The sequence below is a fragment of the Cydia splendana genome, chromosome 8, assembly GCF_910591565.1.
Source record: "Cydia splendana chromosome 8, ilCydSple1.2, whole genome shotgun sequence".
Classification (NCBI taxonomy): Eukaryota; Metazoa; Arthropoda; class Insecta; order Lepidoptera; family Tortricidae; genus Cydia; species Cydia splendana.
In genome coordinates, this window is record NC_085967.1 from 12,006,760 (window position 1) to 12,028,888 (window position 22,129).

General features: G+C 37.0%; 1 protein-coding gene across 1 annotated transcript in view; it reads right to left on the bottom strand.

Annotated features, from left to right (window-relative positions):
- Window positions 1–22,129, bottom strand: part of LOC134793108 (mucin-2) — a 41,461-nt gene that overhangs the window by 10,850 nt on the left and 8,482 nt on the right. The window contains exons 2-5 of the mRNA XM_063764632.1: window positions 5,629–5,705; window positions 1,178–1,219; window positions 824–1,030; window positions 231–503 (exon numbers count right to left, since the gene is read on the bottom strand). Coding sequence (XP_063620702.1) covers window positions 231–503; window positions 824–1,030; window positions 1,178–1,219; window positions 5,629–5,695 — 589 coding nt within the window. The 5' untranslated portion in view covers window positions 5,696–5,705. The remainder of the gene's footprint in view (window positions 1–230; window positions 504–823; window positions 1,031–1,177; window positions 1,220–5,628; window positions 5,706–22,129) is intronic.

Here is a 22,129-nt window from a genome sequence, read left to right on the forward strand (position 1 = left end):
ATCGCTTCGGCAACATATAAGTGTCGCAGATATAGGCTTAGGGATTTTAGGTTGGCGAATGAAATTGGAATAATAACACTGAGCACCTACTGATGTTATTTCTTACACGATTTTGTTCAATACGAAAAAAGAAAACAGTAACTTTAAATCTCGCTGTCAATACCGACTTTACACTGGTAGGTCCTACAAGGGTATTAGGTGCAATATTTTTTTTAAATGTAAAAACTTACCACACGAGTAGCGAACAGGGCAACACACGTCTTTACGATAAATCGGAGTGCAGCCGTCCACGTGAAGAGTACATTCTTGCATAACACAAGTCGTCATATTTCGTATGCAGTAGCAATGTTCGCACGGTTTGTTCGGTGAAGGCGGCACCTTGGAGCCCTCGGGGAAGTATTTCCCGTTAATGCTGCAGCCGTATCTGTCCAACTTGCCGAGTCCAGTCTCGCCATATTCAGACGGAGATGACGTCGAAGTCGAGGTGAGTAGGTCAACTGGAACTGAAAATAGGGATCGTGAATAGATTTGTCCATTTCTATCTATTCTGAATAGATGTGGCTGGATCATACACAAACTTAGGTTTTAAGTAGTATTTTTAATTAGCTAAAGCCTCGCCGTTGTGGTCTTGAGAGACATAGACATGTTTTAAAATGTAATTGTGATTCAGGCCAATATTTATATCATATCGCTACCCATATATTATACAGATTTACCTAACGTTAGGCAATATGAGGGGATTTTTTTTCAGTGTATTGATTATAATTTTTAATACATAATAATATTGCGTTCATTCATGAAACTAATAATATGTAAAAGTTACCATCAGGGCAAGTGACGATGGGGCAGCACTGGTCAGCGCGCTTTTCAACCGAGCAGTCTTGACCAATAGGTTTGGTGAAGGGGCAGACCCTCAGATAACACATTAGCATTCGATTGTGGCATGTGCAGTTGAGGCAGGGCTCGTTTGTCATGATACGATCACCTTCCCCGTAGTGCTGGAAGTTGTAGTAACATCCTTCCGAAGGTCCTGAAATTAGAGTTTTGAACATAACATACATAATTTCAGTAAATTATCTCAGTAGAGTAGAGTAGAGTTTAACACTACATATGTTTAAAGGAGGGGGATACATTAAGTAGTGTTAATTATGCCAAGTTCAGGTATTTTAAAACTTACCTTCATATAAATCTAATGCAGTTTGGTTGCTGGCTGTAGGTGCTGAAAAGATAAAAGATAACAGTGTGTTAGTTTTAGTAGGAAATATTATAAGATATTTTACATTACATATAATACTACTTTACCGCACTTGAGTAATGTAAAAGTAATGAAAGGGAAATGATTCTGGGAAACCGAAAAGTAATTACAATTATCATACGATAAACACGAGTGTTCATGGTATGATAATTGAGAACTTGCATTATTTTTTCTAGTCTTGTTAAAACAGCTATTTTACTTTGTTTTGGTCTCATAGCATTACATTAGTTTTTCTTATCAGTGCACGAGTTAAGTTAGTTACGAAGTGTATCAAATGACGGTGCTGAGTAACTACTTAGTACCTACACAGATTAATGATGTATTTACGGTGATGGATTTTCATGGGTTCGACAATGTTTTAAAATTACAAGTGACACGACTAAACCTGACGTACGAATAATCTTTAACCAAAAAGTGAAATAAAAGCGGGACATAAAGTTGGTCATACTACAATAGTACGTAACAGGTAAATTAGGCAAAAAAGTCTAGCTGATTGAGTTAGTTGTTTTTGGTAATAGTTGTTGGTCAATTTGCACTTGAAGAACCTCTCTGACTGTGAGAAGTGTCTGACATGGCCAGGACTGTAAATATTCGGAAGGCGAAATCTGTTTTATTACATGTAATGACTGGAGCGGCCAAACTCGACAAAGCTGTAATTAAAGTAACGGAGCCTCGTTTGAACGCGAGCCGACATTTAGGCCACTTGCATACACTCAATAATATTGACTACGACTATTATGTAACTAATCAATTAAGTAAATGCTCTACTAAACTTGGGAAAATTCCGCATTTTGCAAGCCGGAAAAGGGTGTTCACAGTGTTGGGACAGTTGGACGACTTCTTCGCGGATGGAGTTACGGTCAAATGCTAATAGTGAATACATATTAAACTATCATTCACGTCTTCTTAATATTTAAGCGTTCTAATACCGTTAGTGTTGTCTCAATAAGTCCTTTTAGTAACGTGTGACTTGTGAGTGTGTGCTCGTATCGGAATGCGCGTGGAAAATTGCTCGATGGCAATTTAATTGATCACGTAAGTTATGCGAGGCGGTGGCTTATCAGCTGTGGCCGACGAACCGTTAGGGCTCTCTTGTCTGGCTCTATAAGGCGGGTGCACGCTGCCTCTGCGCAGATCGTCCAGCTAACGGTCGCCAGGAATGTCGTCAGCATCCAGTTTTTGCGGGGCATGATTTCGACCCTAACACACTTCTACGCGTGGTCATAAAACTGAAATAATTAGGACTGGCAAGCGGAAATTGTTACCTGTTTACTCAAACTTATAGGATGATGACCTTTCCTGTCACCTTAATTATTGGGCTAATCTTATCTTAATACTTAATTCGTAATAAAAGATAACATGAAAATCTGGCCTTATACATATAAAGTACCCAAGCACATATCGTTTAGGAAAAAAAAAATTTTGTACAGCAAAAAATATAAATTTTTTTGCAGATGGCAAAATTTGAATGACTATTTAATACCTGCCTAAAATTTATCTAGTTATTAAAAAGTAATATTTATCTTTATCTCTGGAAACCTTGGCATTCCAAAGCTACCACGTGAACTAACAACTAATGTCATTAGATATTTATAAATTCAAATATTATGCCAAGGAGTGCTAATAAGAAAGTCTCTATCAAAAATTCCAAAGTTCTCGTGACGTAGCCCCTCGTTCAACGAGCCCCATACTAATGAATTGCTTTTGCGTCCGCATGTACCACTGTGACGTTTATAAAAGGCCCTGCACGAACAAAAAACCACTTAATGCAAAATCGTGCGCTTAGGAACATGGCCCAAGTCAATCGAAATCAGGAGCCGGCTTGAATTTGAAATTTGCACTACATTAATATGGATTGTTGTTTCAATGAATGAATGTCGCCGTGGTCGCCATGCGTGATGAAGTTCACACGGTACACCTAAACATTGTAGGCCGCATTTAAATATACTTCCTATGTAACATAAATTGAATGCGAATTCTTTGAAATGACCGTGCTGCGGATACTAAATCTGTGACTGCAGACCGAAATAGCATCATTTAATAACATGCATCGCGAAACACACGCACAGCCTGTACAGTTAGGCGCAGGGCGCGACCGTTCACCTACGAGTAGACTATCCAGAGACGGCGCCGAAGGATCCTCCTGGCTCTGGGTGGTATTCCACCTGTCTAATTTCTTTGTTCAATATGTATTTGCGTCTCACATTTTGCTTAGTGATAGAGTGAGACGCACTGCACATTGGACCAAGAAATTGGACAGGTGTAATATCTACTTCAGTTATACTTTCGAATAAATACCCTTGAAATTTTTTAAATAACTTTCTAGTGGTTTTCGCCTTTATAGGCTTAAAAAAGCTATACCTACTAGCTTGTCTATTTAATTTTGAATGTTTAGGTAGTAGAGTCGTTGTTTGTTAATACTCGTATTAATTGAATTACTCTCTATAAACAAGTGTACGGAATCCTATAAAATGCAGGTTTTTCAACATTTAATCATAATATTTATGATTTAAGCGAACCGTTACGAAAATAAACATAAAGAAATCACCATAAAACAAACGGTGCATCTGGGATTATAATTATATATAATATGTATATCAATAAAAGTCAATGCCCCAGAAACCTGTTTGATAATATAATAAAATTAAAGCTACAACTCTAGCGGTAACAAGTTTATGTGGATCTGCGAAAATTGAGAAATTACACGTTCGAGCGGAAGCCGAGCGCAGCGCCGTTACTCTTGGCTCCTGGCGGACAGCGGAAATTAATGACGGTGACAGCCTCATCTACAACTTCATTAGATCATTACCGTAACTTCACATGTTGTTACATCAACTCATTCACTACGCTGAGAAAAGCTCCAATTATACTAATCTATTAACATATCGGAATAATCAATCGTACGTGTCAATTCGTGCCACACTGCCTATAAAGCCTACGCTATAACGCCTTCTTTTTTATATATGTTCTACATGACCCATTTCGCACATTTTTCGGTCAATGGGTCAACTAATGTGAAACGATGATACTCGTATTTATTGTTTGCTGTAGGTACCTACTTATACTTAACATATAAAAGAACATAATAAACGATTTATATTGAATGAATATTGAAATGATTTATATTTATATCTAAAGTGAAACATAGGTACACGTAGCTGCAGTCTGTTTCACAGAAATATAAACTATTTATAAAGATTTTCACTGGAAATACCACCGAACCATAATTCATTGTTACGACAATAATATTAGCATTTTATACTTATGACACTTGTTAAGCGGTATATACCGTCTAGCATATCGTCATCGATACATTATTCATGGTCGTATCTTATTCCAATAAATACTTATTTTAAAAACGTTTTGCATACATATTGTTAATGTTTATCATGTGTTTTTAATCATTGCGTGTACCATCATAAGAAGGTAATATATTTAAGGGTTAAAATTAATTTAGACTGACAGGATACATATTATATTATGTAAGATTACAAGTTCAATCCTATCGGGATAAGCACGCGACGAATTGTATTTATTATGATATTTATGATACAGTATGTATTAGTATGGTTTTGATATTGTAGTATTAAATTAAATTAATGAAGTCTTTTTAATTTTGATCCAATATTTTAATTTCCTCTATTAGAAACTTGTGTCAGTGATAACGCGATTTTCCTTCGATAACAACGAATTGCATTACAAATAAATTTTGGCCAATGTTTCAATAAACCGGTGTGTTAATTACTGGGATTAATTATGGGACAAAAACGATATATTCAATAAAATCTATTAAAATTTACTAGATTTTTAATTTAAGCAATTGGATTTGGTTATACTTTTTTTAATGTAGGTATCATTTTATTTTGCATAACGACGTCGACATCACATCATGTTTGACGTTATTACAACGCGGCTTGTATTTAATAATTCGGTATTAATTACACGGATGTAGACAGTAGATATTACGGCAATGTAATTTTCATTCATAGCTCCCACAGGAAATACAGTTTTTTTGTGTTAGTTTTACCGTTTTACTTAATGCATGTTTGATAGTAAGATTTATATTTAATATTTGAAACATGCATGTGAAAGTGTATATTATATTAAATATTACATATACAATAAATATTTTTTTATCGATTTAGTTTCAGAATTTTTTCAATATGTCGGAGCCATACGTTTATTCAGTTTTAAGTTAGATATGCTCGCGAGGCCTACGCCTTACATAGCCACTAGTCAACAACATCATAATTTACATAAGTACATGGCCAAGTTCGGCACGGTGTAGTGCAAGTCCTATATTTTGAATGGAAAAAAAGCAGTGTAAGTGTGATATGCTTGTTATTAGTGTTGTCGATTGTCGAATGACTCACCCGCCGCCGTGGTCGCGATGCAGGCGGCCAGCGCGAGCAGCGCCCCCGCCGCGCACCGCCGATCCATCTGCCGTCGCCTGCAACAATCACAATCGAATCAATTACCCTGCCTCACCACTTCGCTCCACTCCGACTCAAGGGCATTGGGGATCGAACACACCGGTAATGGGTAACCGTCACCCTTTACGATGCCAAATGACGTTTTAGGAGCGCGCAAAATCTTAGGAAACCAATGTTTACTTGCTTTACTCTTATTAGTTCAAAGAATGTACTATGCACATTTTCTTTTTAATATTTATTATACAGTATTTATGACTTTGATAGTGGAACGAGTAAGTACCTACACATTCTTGTGTGAATTTCAAAAAACTCAAATGTAAATTCATAATTACCTAAACAAAAATGTTGAAGAATTTCGTAATATTTAAATCTCGGCCATATACGAGTAAGATCAAAGCGATAAGTACCTACACATAAATTAACCCAGGTAGAAAATGTACCAAAGATTGAGAGAGTTCCATCTTAAACAAGATAATAAATATATCTGGCGGCATGTCCAACTTTAAAAATCGAGAGCCTCACTTGGGTGTAAAATAAATAAAATAATATATGTTGATACACTTAGAGCAGGGTCTCTTTTTTTTTAATTTATTTATTAATAAAAGAGAAATTACAAAACAGTGTTCTTATTTATTGAGATCAAGATGTATTTTAAATGCCTGGATTTTTTTTATAGTGATATAATTCATAAAAGTGCTGGAAATTACACACTTTTATTTACGATTTTTCTCATATATACAATTCAAAAGTTACACGGTTAGATAAGTTGGTTAACTCACTCTTCTTTGTAGTTTCGTTAAGTCCTAATAAGTAAAATAAACATACACACACTTGAAGAGGGGATAAATACGCAACAGAAACAGAAAAACGTGCTGGAGTGGGCCCCTCGGCCGAGGGAGTGCACTTCTTGGTGTGAATGTGCACACATCAACGTTGCCAACAATACTAATTACTTAAAGTAGGCACCCACGATGATGAAGCTACTGTGACGAGCATAGACCTAGGATTCGCTTGCGCTTGACAGACAGCTGAAGTGTGCGAAAGGGAAGCCATCACGTATATGAACATCCCATGAGTGCGAAAGAGTCAGATTACCAAAGAGAAAACGTAACCACTTTTGAGTTTGACGACGGCCGCGGACGGCCAAGAGCTTATCACGGTAATTTTCAAATTGAAAAATATACACGGATTAGGACGAAAAGTATTAAATAAAGTAATTCAGTGAAGATGGTGTCTTGTAGTGTGCCGGATTGCAGTGTCACAGGGCCAAATAGTCCAAGCAAATACTCATTTCAGAGGATTTATGATATTCCGAGCGAAATTTTCATAACGATATTTTGTCAAATTAACAGCGTAAAAAGTGTAAGAAGCCGGTTTATACAGTTCATTATAAGTTTTTCTTCCTTTGTGTGCTAATATTTTATCATATTAGTCTATAATTTAAAATATTTTGTGTAAAAACATAATCTGTTACTTTACGCTAGGGCTTGACAAAATGTTCACATGACAGTATCGATAACTTGTCGGTATATTAATAGCTATGTAATTATTTCTTCACAAGACATCATTAAGATATTAGCTTTTATAACCGACTTCAAATAATAACGATTGTTATACCTTTTTGAAGCTGTTCATGTATAGCGGTAAACTTAAACTTCACTTTCCAACACAGTAAGAGTTACATTAAGATAAGTCTGCAACGATTTTGATGGCAAACGCAGTGCAAGTGTTATTTATACGTCATAATGTCGTAGAATTTTAACGTTTAAAATAACACATTTGAAAAAGTAGTCGATAAAGCAATCAAACATCGACAGATTATTAATATGTTGTAACATGACATCACTATTTTTGATCTCACATAGACAAATTACGCACACACTTGCATTTCATTTTTGGTCACACTTTCGAAGATTGACAGTTGTTCTTTGTCATATAATTCTTTGGTGACGAGCGTGTTTTCAATATAAATTGCAGGAAGTTACAAAAATCATACGAATGAAGTTCGTATTTGCGATGCTCGGTTTAGTAAAAATTAACTAATGTTATGTTTTCTTAGTGCTCTTATATTCGGGAACTGCTTAATTTAAAATTAAATTACCTAAACCGATATACTAAAGTTTCAAGCAATTCATTAGTCAATTCATAAACTTTTATAGTACATCTGGTGCCACATTACGACACCAGGTGCTATAAAAAGCTCATTACGTAACTATTTACGTCGAAATTTTAAAGGGCCATATGTACTGTAAAACGTTGTGCGATACATGTGTGAATTGGTAATTCGCAACTCGTGACGATTTAAAATACTCCCTTCGTTGCGAATTTCCTATTTTTCGCACTTGTATCGTAAATAACCATTAAGTACTTCTTTCTGTTGTGTACGAATTAAAGAGCCAGGCTTTCTAAACGTCATTTCCATTTTTATTTCAAGCAACTTTGTTTGAGCTGCTTATAGCATATGGGTGCGGAACGCGGAAACGAGGGTCAAAGGCAAAAATCTAGGCAACCGTTTAGTCCTGAGTGAATGCCAATTTAACTGTCCATTCACCGCCGGCGCACGGACAATAGCCAACTATGTGGTTCGAGGGAATTCAATAAATTTCAGTATTTCTGTCAATGGCAGTTTAAGTTATGCTACGAACGACTACACGGTTCCCGTAACGTCAGCTATTTTTTTCCTTGCGCTTTAGTATTTTACTTCAGCGCAAGGGCTTAGAGTTATTTTATACCTACTTTACATGTTTGTTGAATCCTTATAGATAATTTACATATACAGTACTGAATATAACAATATGAGGTGTCCTCTATTAATACCTATCAAGTCTCGACGCTAAGTTGATTTTAATTCAGCACTTAACTTAATCTTATCGTCGTATGAGATTCAATTTGAATGTGATTCATGTTAATCATGCGCGCGTCCGGTTTTCTTGGCAGGAGGGAAATTTTATTTAAAGTCTTAACTGAAAGAGTTTCAAGCTCTGGTGAGCAAATGATCGTAACTCCGGCTTATTCGCGGGGCTCTGGCTGTTACCGTGGGAACGCATCCGTCCGTTCGGCCTGTTGTTCGCACACACGCGCACTCCGCACCTACGCCACCTGTAGTATTTATGTCTACTTACTTAACTGTACTTGACCATCATATATTGCACACAATTCTGCTTGTTACTAAAATTGGCAGTGTGGTACCTACTAAAGTGGTCTGAAACGGTCGTAAATAATTACCATGGTAAATGCTAATTACCGTTCTCGTCTAGGTATCGTGTTCAAGTGCAAGTTTCAACGCGAATTTAGTTGACAGCTTATTTTACATCATGTTCATAATTTGCATGAGTAGAGAACAAGTGAATTCTCCGTCTCGTAATATTTATGTAGGTACTTTTACCGTAACATTATATGTAATTGTAAAAGTTGAAATTCTAATTAAAATTAATTTATGGCTTTCAGGACTACGAAGTGAAAATTATATTTTGTTTGTGTCCGTTATTATTATCTATATTATACTTATTTTCTACAATGTTCAACATAAACAACAACCAATGTCTTGATTTTGACATGCACCTGTGAATAAAGTAGCGCACACCCAACGCGACAAGTTGGTCCCGATACCGATCTCTTTATACTAACCTCATTATATTGCTATAAATATAAATAAGCGCGTACAGATGACAGCAGGGGTCCTCCGGCCTCCGTCTAGACGCTCTCGGCGAGCCTCGGGCGTAGGGTGAGGGTAGGTTCGTCACTATTTGCTTTACTAAGATACCACGTGCTCCGGACGTGAAGAGCTATTCACGTCACGTGTTTATGCCGCTTTCGTGCTATCTTTCTTTTCCCGGGATTGTGTAAAAATACAGTTCAGACTACATTTTCCGCTACAATTTGTTCCTTCCTACCATATACATGTCGAGTATGTCGATGTGATATGAATTCAATCCGAAATTGAAGTGGAACCGAAAGTAATGGTTTTTTTTTATCTATGATGTCATGGCAGGAACGTGTCATGTAGATGGTAATTGAAAATGGCAGTGCATAAAATGTGATTTGATTGCCTGCACTTTGAGCATTGTTGAATTGTAAACATGTTAACGCAATAGCTAGAATATTCATATACTCGTATTTTTTACTGTGAATTTAAGCAGTAACGCCGTCATTCTCGTAAAATGTATTTTTTGGTTCATTGCTGTTTCAAAATACATATATGTAGGTCAACGGCGACTAGACTTTTTTTATTTACCAATAAACTTTTTAATACAACTAGGTACCGTAACTAATTGTACTTATTTCGTAATCGTAAAATAAGTAATTTCCTAACTCAAAGCTTCGAAAAGATTGTGTTAATATTACCTACAAAAAACAAAACAAGATAGAAGGCAGGTAACCAAAATTAAATATAGCTTAGGGATAATGTTTTGATTAGCTAACCTCCTCCGCGCCGCGCTCCGATTACTTCCATGTATACAATAGAAGCCCACTTCCCAAGCTTAATTTGGCATACCGTTTACTCCAGCGGTGGTTGCGCCGGAAAGTAACAGTTAATCCGATTAAATAAACTCAAATTTGAAAAGCATGGAGATGAAAGCCGCAAATGTGTGGCGCTCTTAATTGGTTTCCCGAGCATGTAACTGTAGATGGGTGCTCTCTGTTATTGATCACGGGCTTATCTACGCGCTGAGCGGAGTGCTACGACGATGCGCTACGCACGCAACGCAACCTCAGTGATTGCTGCCTATCATTTTCACCGGCGATTCTTTTACTTTTATGCGCTTTGAGAAAAAAGATCCCGAACGAAATTTTGTTTTAATTTTCCCGAGAATAAAAATGTATGAATAAAATGTAAAGTTATATGTAGATATTTATATGTAAGATGTTAGTTTAGGTGCGTAGCGAGCTAAATGATCCGATCGGATGGTCGCCGGGAATTGGGCGATCGGACGCGGCGGGTCGGTGTCGGTGGCCTGCCGGCGTGCTCGAGATGTTGCCCAACACATAATTTCAGAGCACTGCAACCACAGCGAGCATTGACACCAATTTATCGAATATTAAACAATGGCTAAGATCAGAGAGCTTTAGTGTCTGTTTTCACTGCCCTCCCCAAAGTAATAAACATTACATCATAAATGGCTTGATTTCCTTTAAACCAAGCGGCAAGCGTGAATATTCTATTCTTAATTTATTAATTTTTAGATCTAGATTTTAAGCTTATTATTTACATGTAGTACGCGGGATAATTTTCAATAATTTAACGAAATGCAAATGATTATGTTTTATCCTGAACACAGTGGAATCTCCCATATACTTAGTTACTTTTTAAACGTTTACTTACATGTTTCGGTAATACATAAATAAGTATTTACATAGTACTTAAGTTAAAACATGTGCGGAGATCATATTTTTTTATTCAAATTACTTTCTCAACAGATCTGTCTTACAATGTCAGTAGGTACGGTCAGATGCGGCGTTCTAGATTGTTGCGCGATGACCGCCGGGCCGGGTCAGTGAGCACCGGCGCGGGCGGCGCTCGCGTCGGCTCGCGAATGCTACGCGAGCGCGGAAACTTTTATGTTCTTTAAGGCCGTCCCGCCGAGATCCCGATAACGATAGACAGCTCGTTTATCAGTCTCGATCTTAATTGTAGGTACTAGTGAGACTGAACGTGTAAGTTCGATTAATAGATGCATACGTGACTATAGAGCTTCGGAGCTTGTCTACTTCGATGCGTCTACGATCGAACAATGCGGTCACGTACAGTGTCGCGATTATCAATCGTCGTAAATTACAAGTGATTAGCATATAAGTCGTGAACACGGCAACTGCGAGTCGTTACAGTTTGGGCTACAACCTACATGGCATCGTTATTAGGCGATAATTGTCATCGAAGTGTAGCGGTCGATTAACGGCAGACGGACGCAATTGTGTACATACTAAGTAGCCGACGCGTGCAGCGTGCCAGCAAATCCAGATGTATGTCGAATGGATGTTTAAATGAATCCACTTCCTAAATTGGACTGCTATGCTGTCATATTACGTAAATGATATTCCTGATTTATATTAAAATATACATATTTAATACTTACTTTTTTAATTATTATCATACGTTTTCTTTTTGTTTTTTCTTTACAAAGGTATTTCTTGAGATTTTGAATTAAATGTAGGTAAATAATACGAAAAAGTTAGGAATAATATGTATAAATTCGTGAGATTATCTATGTTTCTTATTCCTAAAGATTTTAAGACATAAAAAAATGCCCTTATCGGTTTAAATTACTTTCTCTTCTTTAAAATGAAGTTAATCCGGAAAATAAAATCATTGGAATCCAACATATACCTACGGCTGCTGTAAACTATATCCGAGCTGCAAAAAAATAGGTATAATGTATGTAAAGTGGTAAGTCTGTTATCGAACTGTCTGTAGATATACTATATACCTATTAGGTAGAGCGGTATTTGAGAAGTGAGTGAGGATATACATTCGCGTGGAAGTAACTCGTGGTGGCAGACCCGTGCCCGTGCCCGTGTCCCTCAGGGAATCGGTAGGAACATAGCAAATATTAGTTTCCTTCATGAGATATCTGCTTTCGGTTCGGTTCGATGACCTGTGCAAATTTTGTGTCAGAGGATTAAAGTGAAAGCTATTTAGACTGTATCATCACACATAACAGTGCTTGGGTTTTTTCGTCAAAAGAGATTTGCATAGCTTATCGCTAAACGAATCTGTGTTCATGGGCTTCTACGTGAAACTGCTAGACACTATCTAGGTGCCTATTCGTCTGCACGTACTGCCCCAGATTCAGTTCAGACTAAAATAAATTCTTATTCGTAGATAAGCATAGTCATTAATATCTACAATATATTGGAAAGTTGAAAAAAATTGTTTGATAGTGTAGTTCACTATTGCTACGCACTTTCTCCGAATATATTGGATATTATTAAATTCAAATACAGATAGGTAATTTTACCGGGGAGTGTAGGAAACCCCTGACATTCTAAGGTTACCTGCGAAATTTGTTTAAATCTTTGTGTTGCAAGGGTATTAGGTAAGTACTACCTTACCTAGGACCTTAAATACCTTATGAGTCTTACTGCCGTATTCGAACTTCAAGATATTCACAAGGGACGACACGTACTAGATCCATTCTAGATACGTTATAGTTTAGATATCAACTAGTTCTCTTTTGCAGCGCAATTCGGGCAACCAATATCACTTTTACGTTAGATAAAGTAAGATATCTATTAGATGTGAATTGGATCTCTAAGTCATATCCTGTGGAAATCGTTCAACAGTATCTCCAGAATCGCGCAAATGTCAAATTTGACAGGTTAGATCTTAAACGTATCGTTATCGTATCTTGGTGATGTCTAAAAGATGTCTAATAGATGTCTATCTCAAAATCCGAATCGGGCCCTTAGTATGTACATACATATATAGGTAAGTAGTTTATAAAATTACAAGATGTGTTAGTTATCAATTGACGTCGCTTTCTTCATAACTACGGTCAAATAGACAGCATTCGCCCATGATTAAGTCATAATATAATTATATGCATATGTAATTCATGTTTTAGTAATTTAGATACTTTCCATTTTCGGAACTCAACAGATATACCTAGTGTATTTTCTAAGCTACAGACAAGTAGACGTTTGTACATACATGTAATATTATATATGCGATGAGATTTTGTTTTTAAAACTCCATAACGAGCCTCGAGGCGATATCGGATCGTACTCAGGCACGTAGCGCTAACGTAGTCCGAATAAGTTAGGTAAATGCGCTCTAGACGCTCCTATACCGTTACACACTTTAGAATTCCATTCCACAACAAAACCAAATCATCTCATTTCCACGCTATTATTTAACTTGATTCGGGTTCGTAAGATAGTTGAACCTTTAACTTTCAAAACATCTGAGAATCTAGCAGCTAAAAAGTGAGGGTAGGCCGGAGTAATTTTAACTGGAAATGTGTAACTGTAAAATTCTGTTCAATATTAAATCCAAACTTCATGACATGATTACATACTAACATTAGCTAAGTTATATGTAAGCGGGCCTAAGCATGTGTTGTAAAAGCCACCGTTAGTGGGCATGGGCACGAAGCGAGTGCAGCGTGCAGCGAAGGCTCTGTTGCTAGGCACACGCTGAATTCGCGATTGTTGCCCGGCCGCGTCGCTCACACGATGAACGTTGCCCCCGACGCCCGCTCGCATACCTATCCACTACCTACCGCGGCCTGCTGAGATCTAGGTAACATTGCACACGATCATGCTCAGCAATACCTTGAGCTTTCGAAGCATTGATAGGTAAGAACAAAAGTCAAAAAAGGTGAAACTTTTAAATACGATAGGCAGTTTCACACAAAACAACTTAGACGAATGCCCAGAATATACACTTACAATATTACCCAAACTATGAAAACCAAATGTATTTTAACATATTTAAGGACGTTGGTTGAACTGGCTCGGTTCAATCGATCTATTAGTAATGGTAATTGAATAGAATCTGTTTTCGACGAGCGTGGATCTTAAGTAATGTTCCGGGCTCACCCCTCAGCGTCAAATGAAGAGCGCCCTTGCTCTCTGTATCCCGCCCTCGCGCCGCGTGCGGTGACAATGCGACTTACACACCGCGGATACATGCGGAAATTCAAATAGACTGCATCTTTTAACGGTCGCATCTCTGGGACCTACGTAACAAGTTTTCAATACAATCCTCTAGAGAATGGCGGGCCATAAATTTGCTAAATTAGCAATTAGTCTTCCAATCCAATACAGTTAAGTTATCCCGATGCAATATGAAATCGGAGTGTCCGGGCCGGCGCGGCTGCACCCGCCTGACACCGGCTATTAGGGCGACCGCTGACCCGTGCCACTTACGCGCCCCTCTCACGTACGAACAGCTAAACCAACTATACATCGGGTACTAAATCGGTGACTTTTGAACTCTATTCCCTCGAGTACGAAATCTAATTAAGATTTAAAGCCCAGTTGATATGCTTTTGTGATGGCGGGTGGGCGTGCGAGTTGTGTTTTGTTATGTTAACTGTTAACCTTACCAGGAAGTAAGGGCTTCAGTGCGATGTCTATTGACTTGCATTCGCAGGCATGTTCGAATGCTTCGTGTCGAACTGTGTTTACGAGCGTCTGGCCGATAGCTAACCGGCCAGGCCGTCATTACGCCCATATCTCTGTGTAAGGAATGAATGGCAAGCTCTTGAAAACGTACGCTATGCATGAGCTTCAAAAGAGGTTAGGCACGTTATAGGTACCTACTATAGGATTTATTCTTCTAAAAAGTTCCTTTCAGAGATTAACATGTGTGGCGGAGAGAAACATTGGAATATTGCGTCTTGGGAACAAGTGGACCCATTATATTTACCAACCAATGTACCTACCTACATTAATAGATTACTTACTTATTGAATCGAAATACTCATCTCGTTAATTTATGATATTATTAACAGTACCAAAGAATGTTGGTTAAATTCACTTTTATGCCGTGAAAGGTGTAATAACAATGGCTTCATGGATCATGTTTTTACAGCGGGATTGCACTGGAGCGAACCAGTTTGTAAAAACTATAATATGTAGCACTATAGCCATGAAATATACATTGCATTATCATATTACACGGGAACCGTGGTCATCGCTCAGAAAATTATGCGATTCGTTTTCACTTGGAAACCACACGGGGATAAAAACGCACATAAACAAAGAAAGCCCTAGTACTAAAAAAACGATGGCGAGGGCGCAGGCCCGCTCCGGTATCCTGCACTTGAATTATTCTACCACATATTTTTGCAATCGAGAAGCAGTAATTATATCGCGTGATAGCTTAACGATGCAATTCCCATCAAGATAAGTACTAGGTTTATTGTTATTTAGGCATTATAAAGGGTGCACTATAAAAACTGACTTTTAATTAACTACTTTCAGCCATCTTCTCTATAAGTATTTATAGCGACGTAAGTTATAGCTTTTATTTAATGACGAACTATGTAGGTGCCGTCCCATTGATGATTGTTGTACACATTAAAAGTTTTTATTTGTTGTTATTTTTATGCTTAATGTAATTTATTTTACAGTGTATGTTTATATCCTAAATATATATTTTTATTTTTTATTATTATTTGATATATCTTGTGGTTTAACGATTCAGCACCATTGCGGAAACTACTTTTGTTAAGTTTTTCACTGCCGCGCCGGGCACATGTGGGCGATTTCTGTAAAGAAACCTTCCTTTTACTATACCTGTATAGTAAAAGGAAGGTTTCTTTACAGAACTCTTCACTTCAGTTTCTTGACCTTAGCCATTGGACAAACCCTGAAATCCCACGTAGGGTTACTTCTCAGAAATGCTCTAACGGTAATATTTTTTAAATTAGAACAAAAGATAAAAAAATAATTGATCAAACAAAACTTATTTCCAATAATCGACAACAAAAAGAAACATACTGTATATTAATTGGCAGTGTTTTTGACAATTTGTTTGAAAATGTGCGGCAATGATGACATTTGTCAAAAGTCAAAATCTTATTAATGTCATAAATAAAAAAGATAATCAAAACGGTCGAAGAAGGTTTCATACTATTTATTATCTCAGGAGCTACTAACACATACAGGTTGCTCCAAAGTAAAAAAATCGTAATTGGTTAATTTCTTCGTAACCGCTACACCGATTGTTATGATACTTTGTATACTGGTTCTAAATACCCTAATGCATATGTACATTTCGGCTTTGTCCAATGGCTAGGGAGAAAACACTATATAGAAATTATTAAATTGCACAACGGGACTTAATCGTGTATTTAAGTTTTAAGATTTACCTCCGACGCAATGTTTAAATCAGTAGGTACTTATTTTAATTTTTTAACAAGTAGAAACGTCTGCGAACGATGCTATTAACCTTAGAATAAATTTAAAAGTGGAAAAAATACTGTCTTGGGTGAGACTTGAACTCACGGCCTCTGGATCGATACTCCAGCGTGTCACGCGTTCAAGCGTTCAAGTCTCACCCAAGACAGTATTTTTTCCACTTTTAAATTCAGTAGGTACTTACTATATAGAAAGCTATTTATTTTTAGTGTTTCCGAGAATAAACACGATTGCGAAAATAAATAAGCGCGCAATGCATAGGAACGAGGGTAGATAAAATAATAGGGATCGCGAGCTTCGGTCTGAATAAGTCGCTTCCCCCTAGAGAAGCTCGCCGGGGTCAACCTGTGCGTGCAGCATCGACCCACATTTGAAGGATTACAAGTAGCTGTTGAGAGAATTTACCGCTATCTTCGCCATATAAGCTGTATGGATATTAGGTCGCTACGAGCAAAGCATGCTCTTGCGCCGACATCTGTGCAAATATTGATTTAGTAAGTCGGAACCACAATGGCGGCGGTTGAGCCCGGGCAGCCTAATGTGCGGCCGCAAGAGCCGTCGATGCCATACGCATTAACATCAGGTTTTCGTTAAATTACTTGCCACCAAGATGACCAGACCACGTAGAATAAAATAAATATTTGACGTATATCTTTCCCACGCGTGTCTCGACCTAAAAAAAACAATCACGAACCCAAACGAGAATCAAACAATTTTTTTTAATTTAATAAACTGTTTGCCATAATTATAAGTAAAAGAGATATGTTGAATGAATTTAACAGGTTTATATTAAGTACGTAGGTACTGAATTAATACGATAGATAAGGATAACGTTACTAAAGTAAAAGAGCCGTATCGTGGGTAATCTTTCCCTCGAAATCTTAACGCCTTTCGGAAAAATGTATTATTGTTTTGACAATGGAATGAGAAACAAAAGAACGGTTTGAAATTAGTACAGCGGCCGCGCCCACTAAAGCAGTCGGTACGTCGGTACCGGTTGGTAAGTGCCATGTTTACATGCGCGTTTCTTTGCCCTCTCCAGCATAGGTGTAGGTTTATAAAAAGATTTCAATTTAAAACAAATAAACGACTCATCATCAATTGGCGATTAGTTAAGTGTTTTCGAAAAAACTATTGGCGCCTTCCGCGGATCCGCTCCTTCCGCCTAATTACACGACTCATCTACACGAGTTAACTAAAAAACGTCCATGTAAGTACCTTAATCACCTACTCTTCTATTTGTTTTGTTATGTTTTACACTTATACATGTTTGTTCAAAGCACATTTACTCGCAATGAAAACACACTCAATTATTAAGAACAGTTTTTGTCATCCAATAAACGTTAAACGAGAAACGGGAGAAGGAAATGAGCTCGTATTACTTGTCATTATGCAACATGCAATATTAATAGTGGTTTTGTACCGTTACCAACTGCGCCGCCGCAATTTTTAAGAAACCACTTACCGCATCGAAATATATGTTTACCTGCCCGTAATAATATCATACTCCGGAAACCCAACTAGCACCGTGGCCAATTTAAAATTTTCAGGGTTTTACTAATACTTAACTATAAAAAGTTGTATTTTCTCATAAAATTAAGGATATTGGATAGTTTTTTTTATTATTTATTAATTTAAGCAGGCACCTAACCTAACCTAACTCCATTCTGGATGCTTTATCATTGTTTAAATAAAAAAATGTAGGAAAGCACTGAACAAAAGAATCCTTGATCGAATTAGGTTTTTAGCAAATCCTACTTACTAACTTTTTTTTTCTAAGGAATTACCATGATGTCTAGTCGAAGTAGTTATAAGCGTATTATGTCATGCCTCGTTTAGTTTTTCTCGGATTCACAATACGGTCAAAAACAAATTTAAGTATTGAAGTTCATGAGTCCACGTCTGTCCGAACCGCACGCGCTAGAGACACTCACAATAACACTGAAAGATGGACATATTTTAAGCGTGCGAGTTAATAGTTATGGCTGCCATTTAACGGTGCGATTATAATCAATAACTCATTTCCAGAAACTGCTAGCACCGTGCACCGTCGCAAATTGTAAATATTGAAGCTCTTATATGTTTACCTTATCGATATACATACATACACCACCCAATTTGTTGGGCACTGCAATCGATTTACATCACTTCAGATAAGTACCTAACAGTGTTTTTATTTACGTGTGTTGGCCGATTCTACATCATTAAATAGGTACATGCATGTGTCAGATGTGGCTCAGCAGGTACCTATTATTTATAATTATTTTAGACATTTTGTGAAATATCAACCATTTCTAATTAGTTTGCTACTGTTTACCCGATTCAACTCAGCAGTCTGTGTTTGTTACTTAGCATAGACTTTAAGCCAAAAAATGCGACGTCAGAGCCTACTTTACGATTGTAAATTAATTGAATTCGCATCGGCTTCCAATATCTTTTGTAGTCTTTTCATATGTTCTATGTTTTTATGACTCCCTTTTATGAAGATATCTACGTGTAACTCTAAAATTATGAGCTGACGAAGTGAGCATACCGGTTCCCCTAAGACACTGAGACAACTTCGCATCGCCCCAGGTGCGACGCACAGCTCACCAAAAATATCATCAAGTGACATAAAAATTATAAATAATTCGATTTAAGTAGTTTTCTTGAAAATAAACCTTGTGTAACATAAAATGTGCTATCGCAAAAACCCGTTTTACATGTTCAAAAGTAGTTTTCCGTATAGCCTCAGTGAAAACGCGTATCTATAGTACAAATGTAGGAAATACGATTCAAAATCGACGAAAACCGCAGGTAGCCCTTTAGTTTTAACTGGTATTTTTCAGTCAAAACTAGTTGTCGAAAAGTGCCTTGGTGAAAACTAGTTTCCTTGTGTGATTTAGGTTCACCACGGCACTTTGCGAAAAATTGTTTTTTTTACTAGACGATGCACGTAAGTAACACAAAAAAAAAATCATTTTCTAAGTTATAATTATAAAATACATAATGTCGGTTCTGGCGCTCGTCGGTTGCTCGCTTCGCTCGCTAGGCTTCGCCGCTATTTGGTCACGGTTAACCTAATAAGCTCCTCGCTTCACTCGTCGTTGCACCTATCTTTCCCCTCTGGCAGAATATCATGAAAATTAGCTTTAACTAGTGAAAACGCACGAAAAGCCAGCTCTGGGAATAGATTGATTTCTTTATCCAGAAGTTTGAATAAATCCCACTGATCTATTTTATAGGTAATTTAATTATCACATAAACAGAAAAAAGAGATTATCTACAAATTCTATTAAAATTATCTAATTGAACTTATCTTTTCTATTACATTTAAACGATAATATATATTGAATCTTCATTTAATAAGTAGTGTAAGAATGGCCCATAGGTAATAATAATGTGCATCATAACATAATAAATGTTGTTTAATTAGTGTTTGTCGGGGATGATGGACACTGTAAGAGAAAGTATTAGTAGTAACTATGGAAAATCACCTATGGATTATGGATCAGGCCAATGGAGATAGTTTTTAAAAGTTATCATTTTAATTATTTGCTGCTGTCATGTCACGAGCATACCTACGTGAAAACTAGTTTATTCAAATAAACGTTATTGAAACACAAAAATGCAAAGTTGCATAATATGTAATTAAAATATTTGTATCCATAGCTGTAATAGGAATAACTTGCTGTCGTATACCTACTACAACATACTTACTCGTACATACATTTGTATACGTAAAAGAGCAGATGAGTAAGTAAGAGTCTGGCCTATTTATGCAGCAATATACAAAAAACACAAGTAAGGAAATAAATATTACATCACTTCTATAGTTATCGCATTAATAATGACCATCAAGCATACCTGTTTTTTACACCATAATATAAGAACAGAAACGATCGTGATTAGTTCCAACATCAAGATATTGAATGAATACGTATAAGAATTATATAATTATTGTTATGAAAAAACTAGTACCAAAAAATGTCTATATTATATTCATTCAAGGTGAAGATGTCGGCGCACGAATGTCTAGAACCGAATTTAGGGAAGCGCGAAGCAGGAAGTTCTGTCGCAGATTACTCGCGTGATCGTTTAACTAGCTCGATAATAGGAATTAACCCGCCGCCTCTGTCTGCCTGTGCTATAGTCCTTGAGGAGTATACTCCTCTTATTGCCTACCTGAATTTGATTATGAACTAATCTTCATTTAATCTGGAAATATTCATATATATAATTACTACCTATACCTAAAGCGAATATGTATTTATTCAAATACTAATAATCCCGTAATATACGTATCCACTTAAATATAGAAGTGTTAACGGTCTTTTTCGCCAATTTATTGATTTTCGGGCACGTTTCCTTTGAGCGTTCCTCGAGTGTGAATAATTCATGCCTGGAAGACTCAGTTGACATATTACTTTCATCGACTCTCCCCTATGGAAGAGAGAAATGTGATAAACGCAGACTTCAATGCCATGGACTGTGAAGTGCTTTCTTTGATATTACGGTGGCCACATTAAGATGAATTTTAAATCAATGGAGCCGCTATGCCTCTACTGGCTTAAATATATTTAATGTTGCAATAACAATATGCAATATTGCATATTGTTATTGCAACATTAAATTGATTTAAATAGTTCCGGGTGGTATTTGGAGACATAGAAGACGTCGGTGGCGTTACACGCAGCTTCCGAGGTGCAAGCGCCTACCTCCCAGGACAATGACATCGCGCGTTCCGCACGATAAAACACAATCTGGACATTATGGAGAGCCCAAACCATTTTACTTGCGTAAAAACTGTTAGATACTATTTATAATTGCATCATTAACAACTCTATGCTTGTTTCGCGAACAGTGACCTGTTTTTCGAGATCGTTCACTCGCCATTTTTACGTATCTACTTTATTAAATATGAATTTTGGGAGTATTTTCAAGCACGCTTTCGTGTTACGGCACATGGATGGGGCATTGTAGCAAAAAAAAGGCTAAGACTCGATTATAATTAAATACTTATGAAATGTGGTAATCATTCCAAAATTTTGTATTAACACAGATTCATGATAAACCTGCTTCCTAAAATTGTAATTCTTCTATTAAATTAACTTTAATAGGTAAAAGTTCATGTCAAATCAGTAAATGGAATATTTTGTACCTGTCCAGAAATTGCACAAGGCCCTGCAGGACATGGACTGCCATGAATGTCGTTAGCGGTGTACACTATAAGTACAATAGTACATGCAGAGGCTCGTATATTGCCGCAGACACCCCTCAGCAACGCAAACGTCGTATATCGGTATAAATACTAATTGGTAAAAGACCTACTCAAACACGGCATGAGAATTTTTACTGGGTAAATGGTAAAATGGGCATGTCTATTTGTCTTGTTACTTAGAGTGTGTGTGCCACGACCGTAGACAACGCCATTCAGTTTCCGTGGGCTGGGTAACATAACTCTCCTCGGTTGACTCTTCGTCAATAAATGCTAAGAATGTGAAGAAATGGCTTATTTTGTAGTATTTTCTTTATATAATTCTTGTTGTGAAGGAATGAATTTGAATGTTGTTTGCTGATTTGTTAGTAGGCAAGG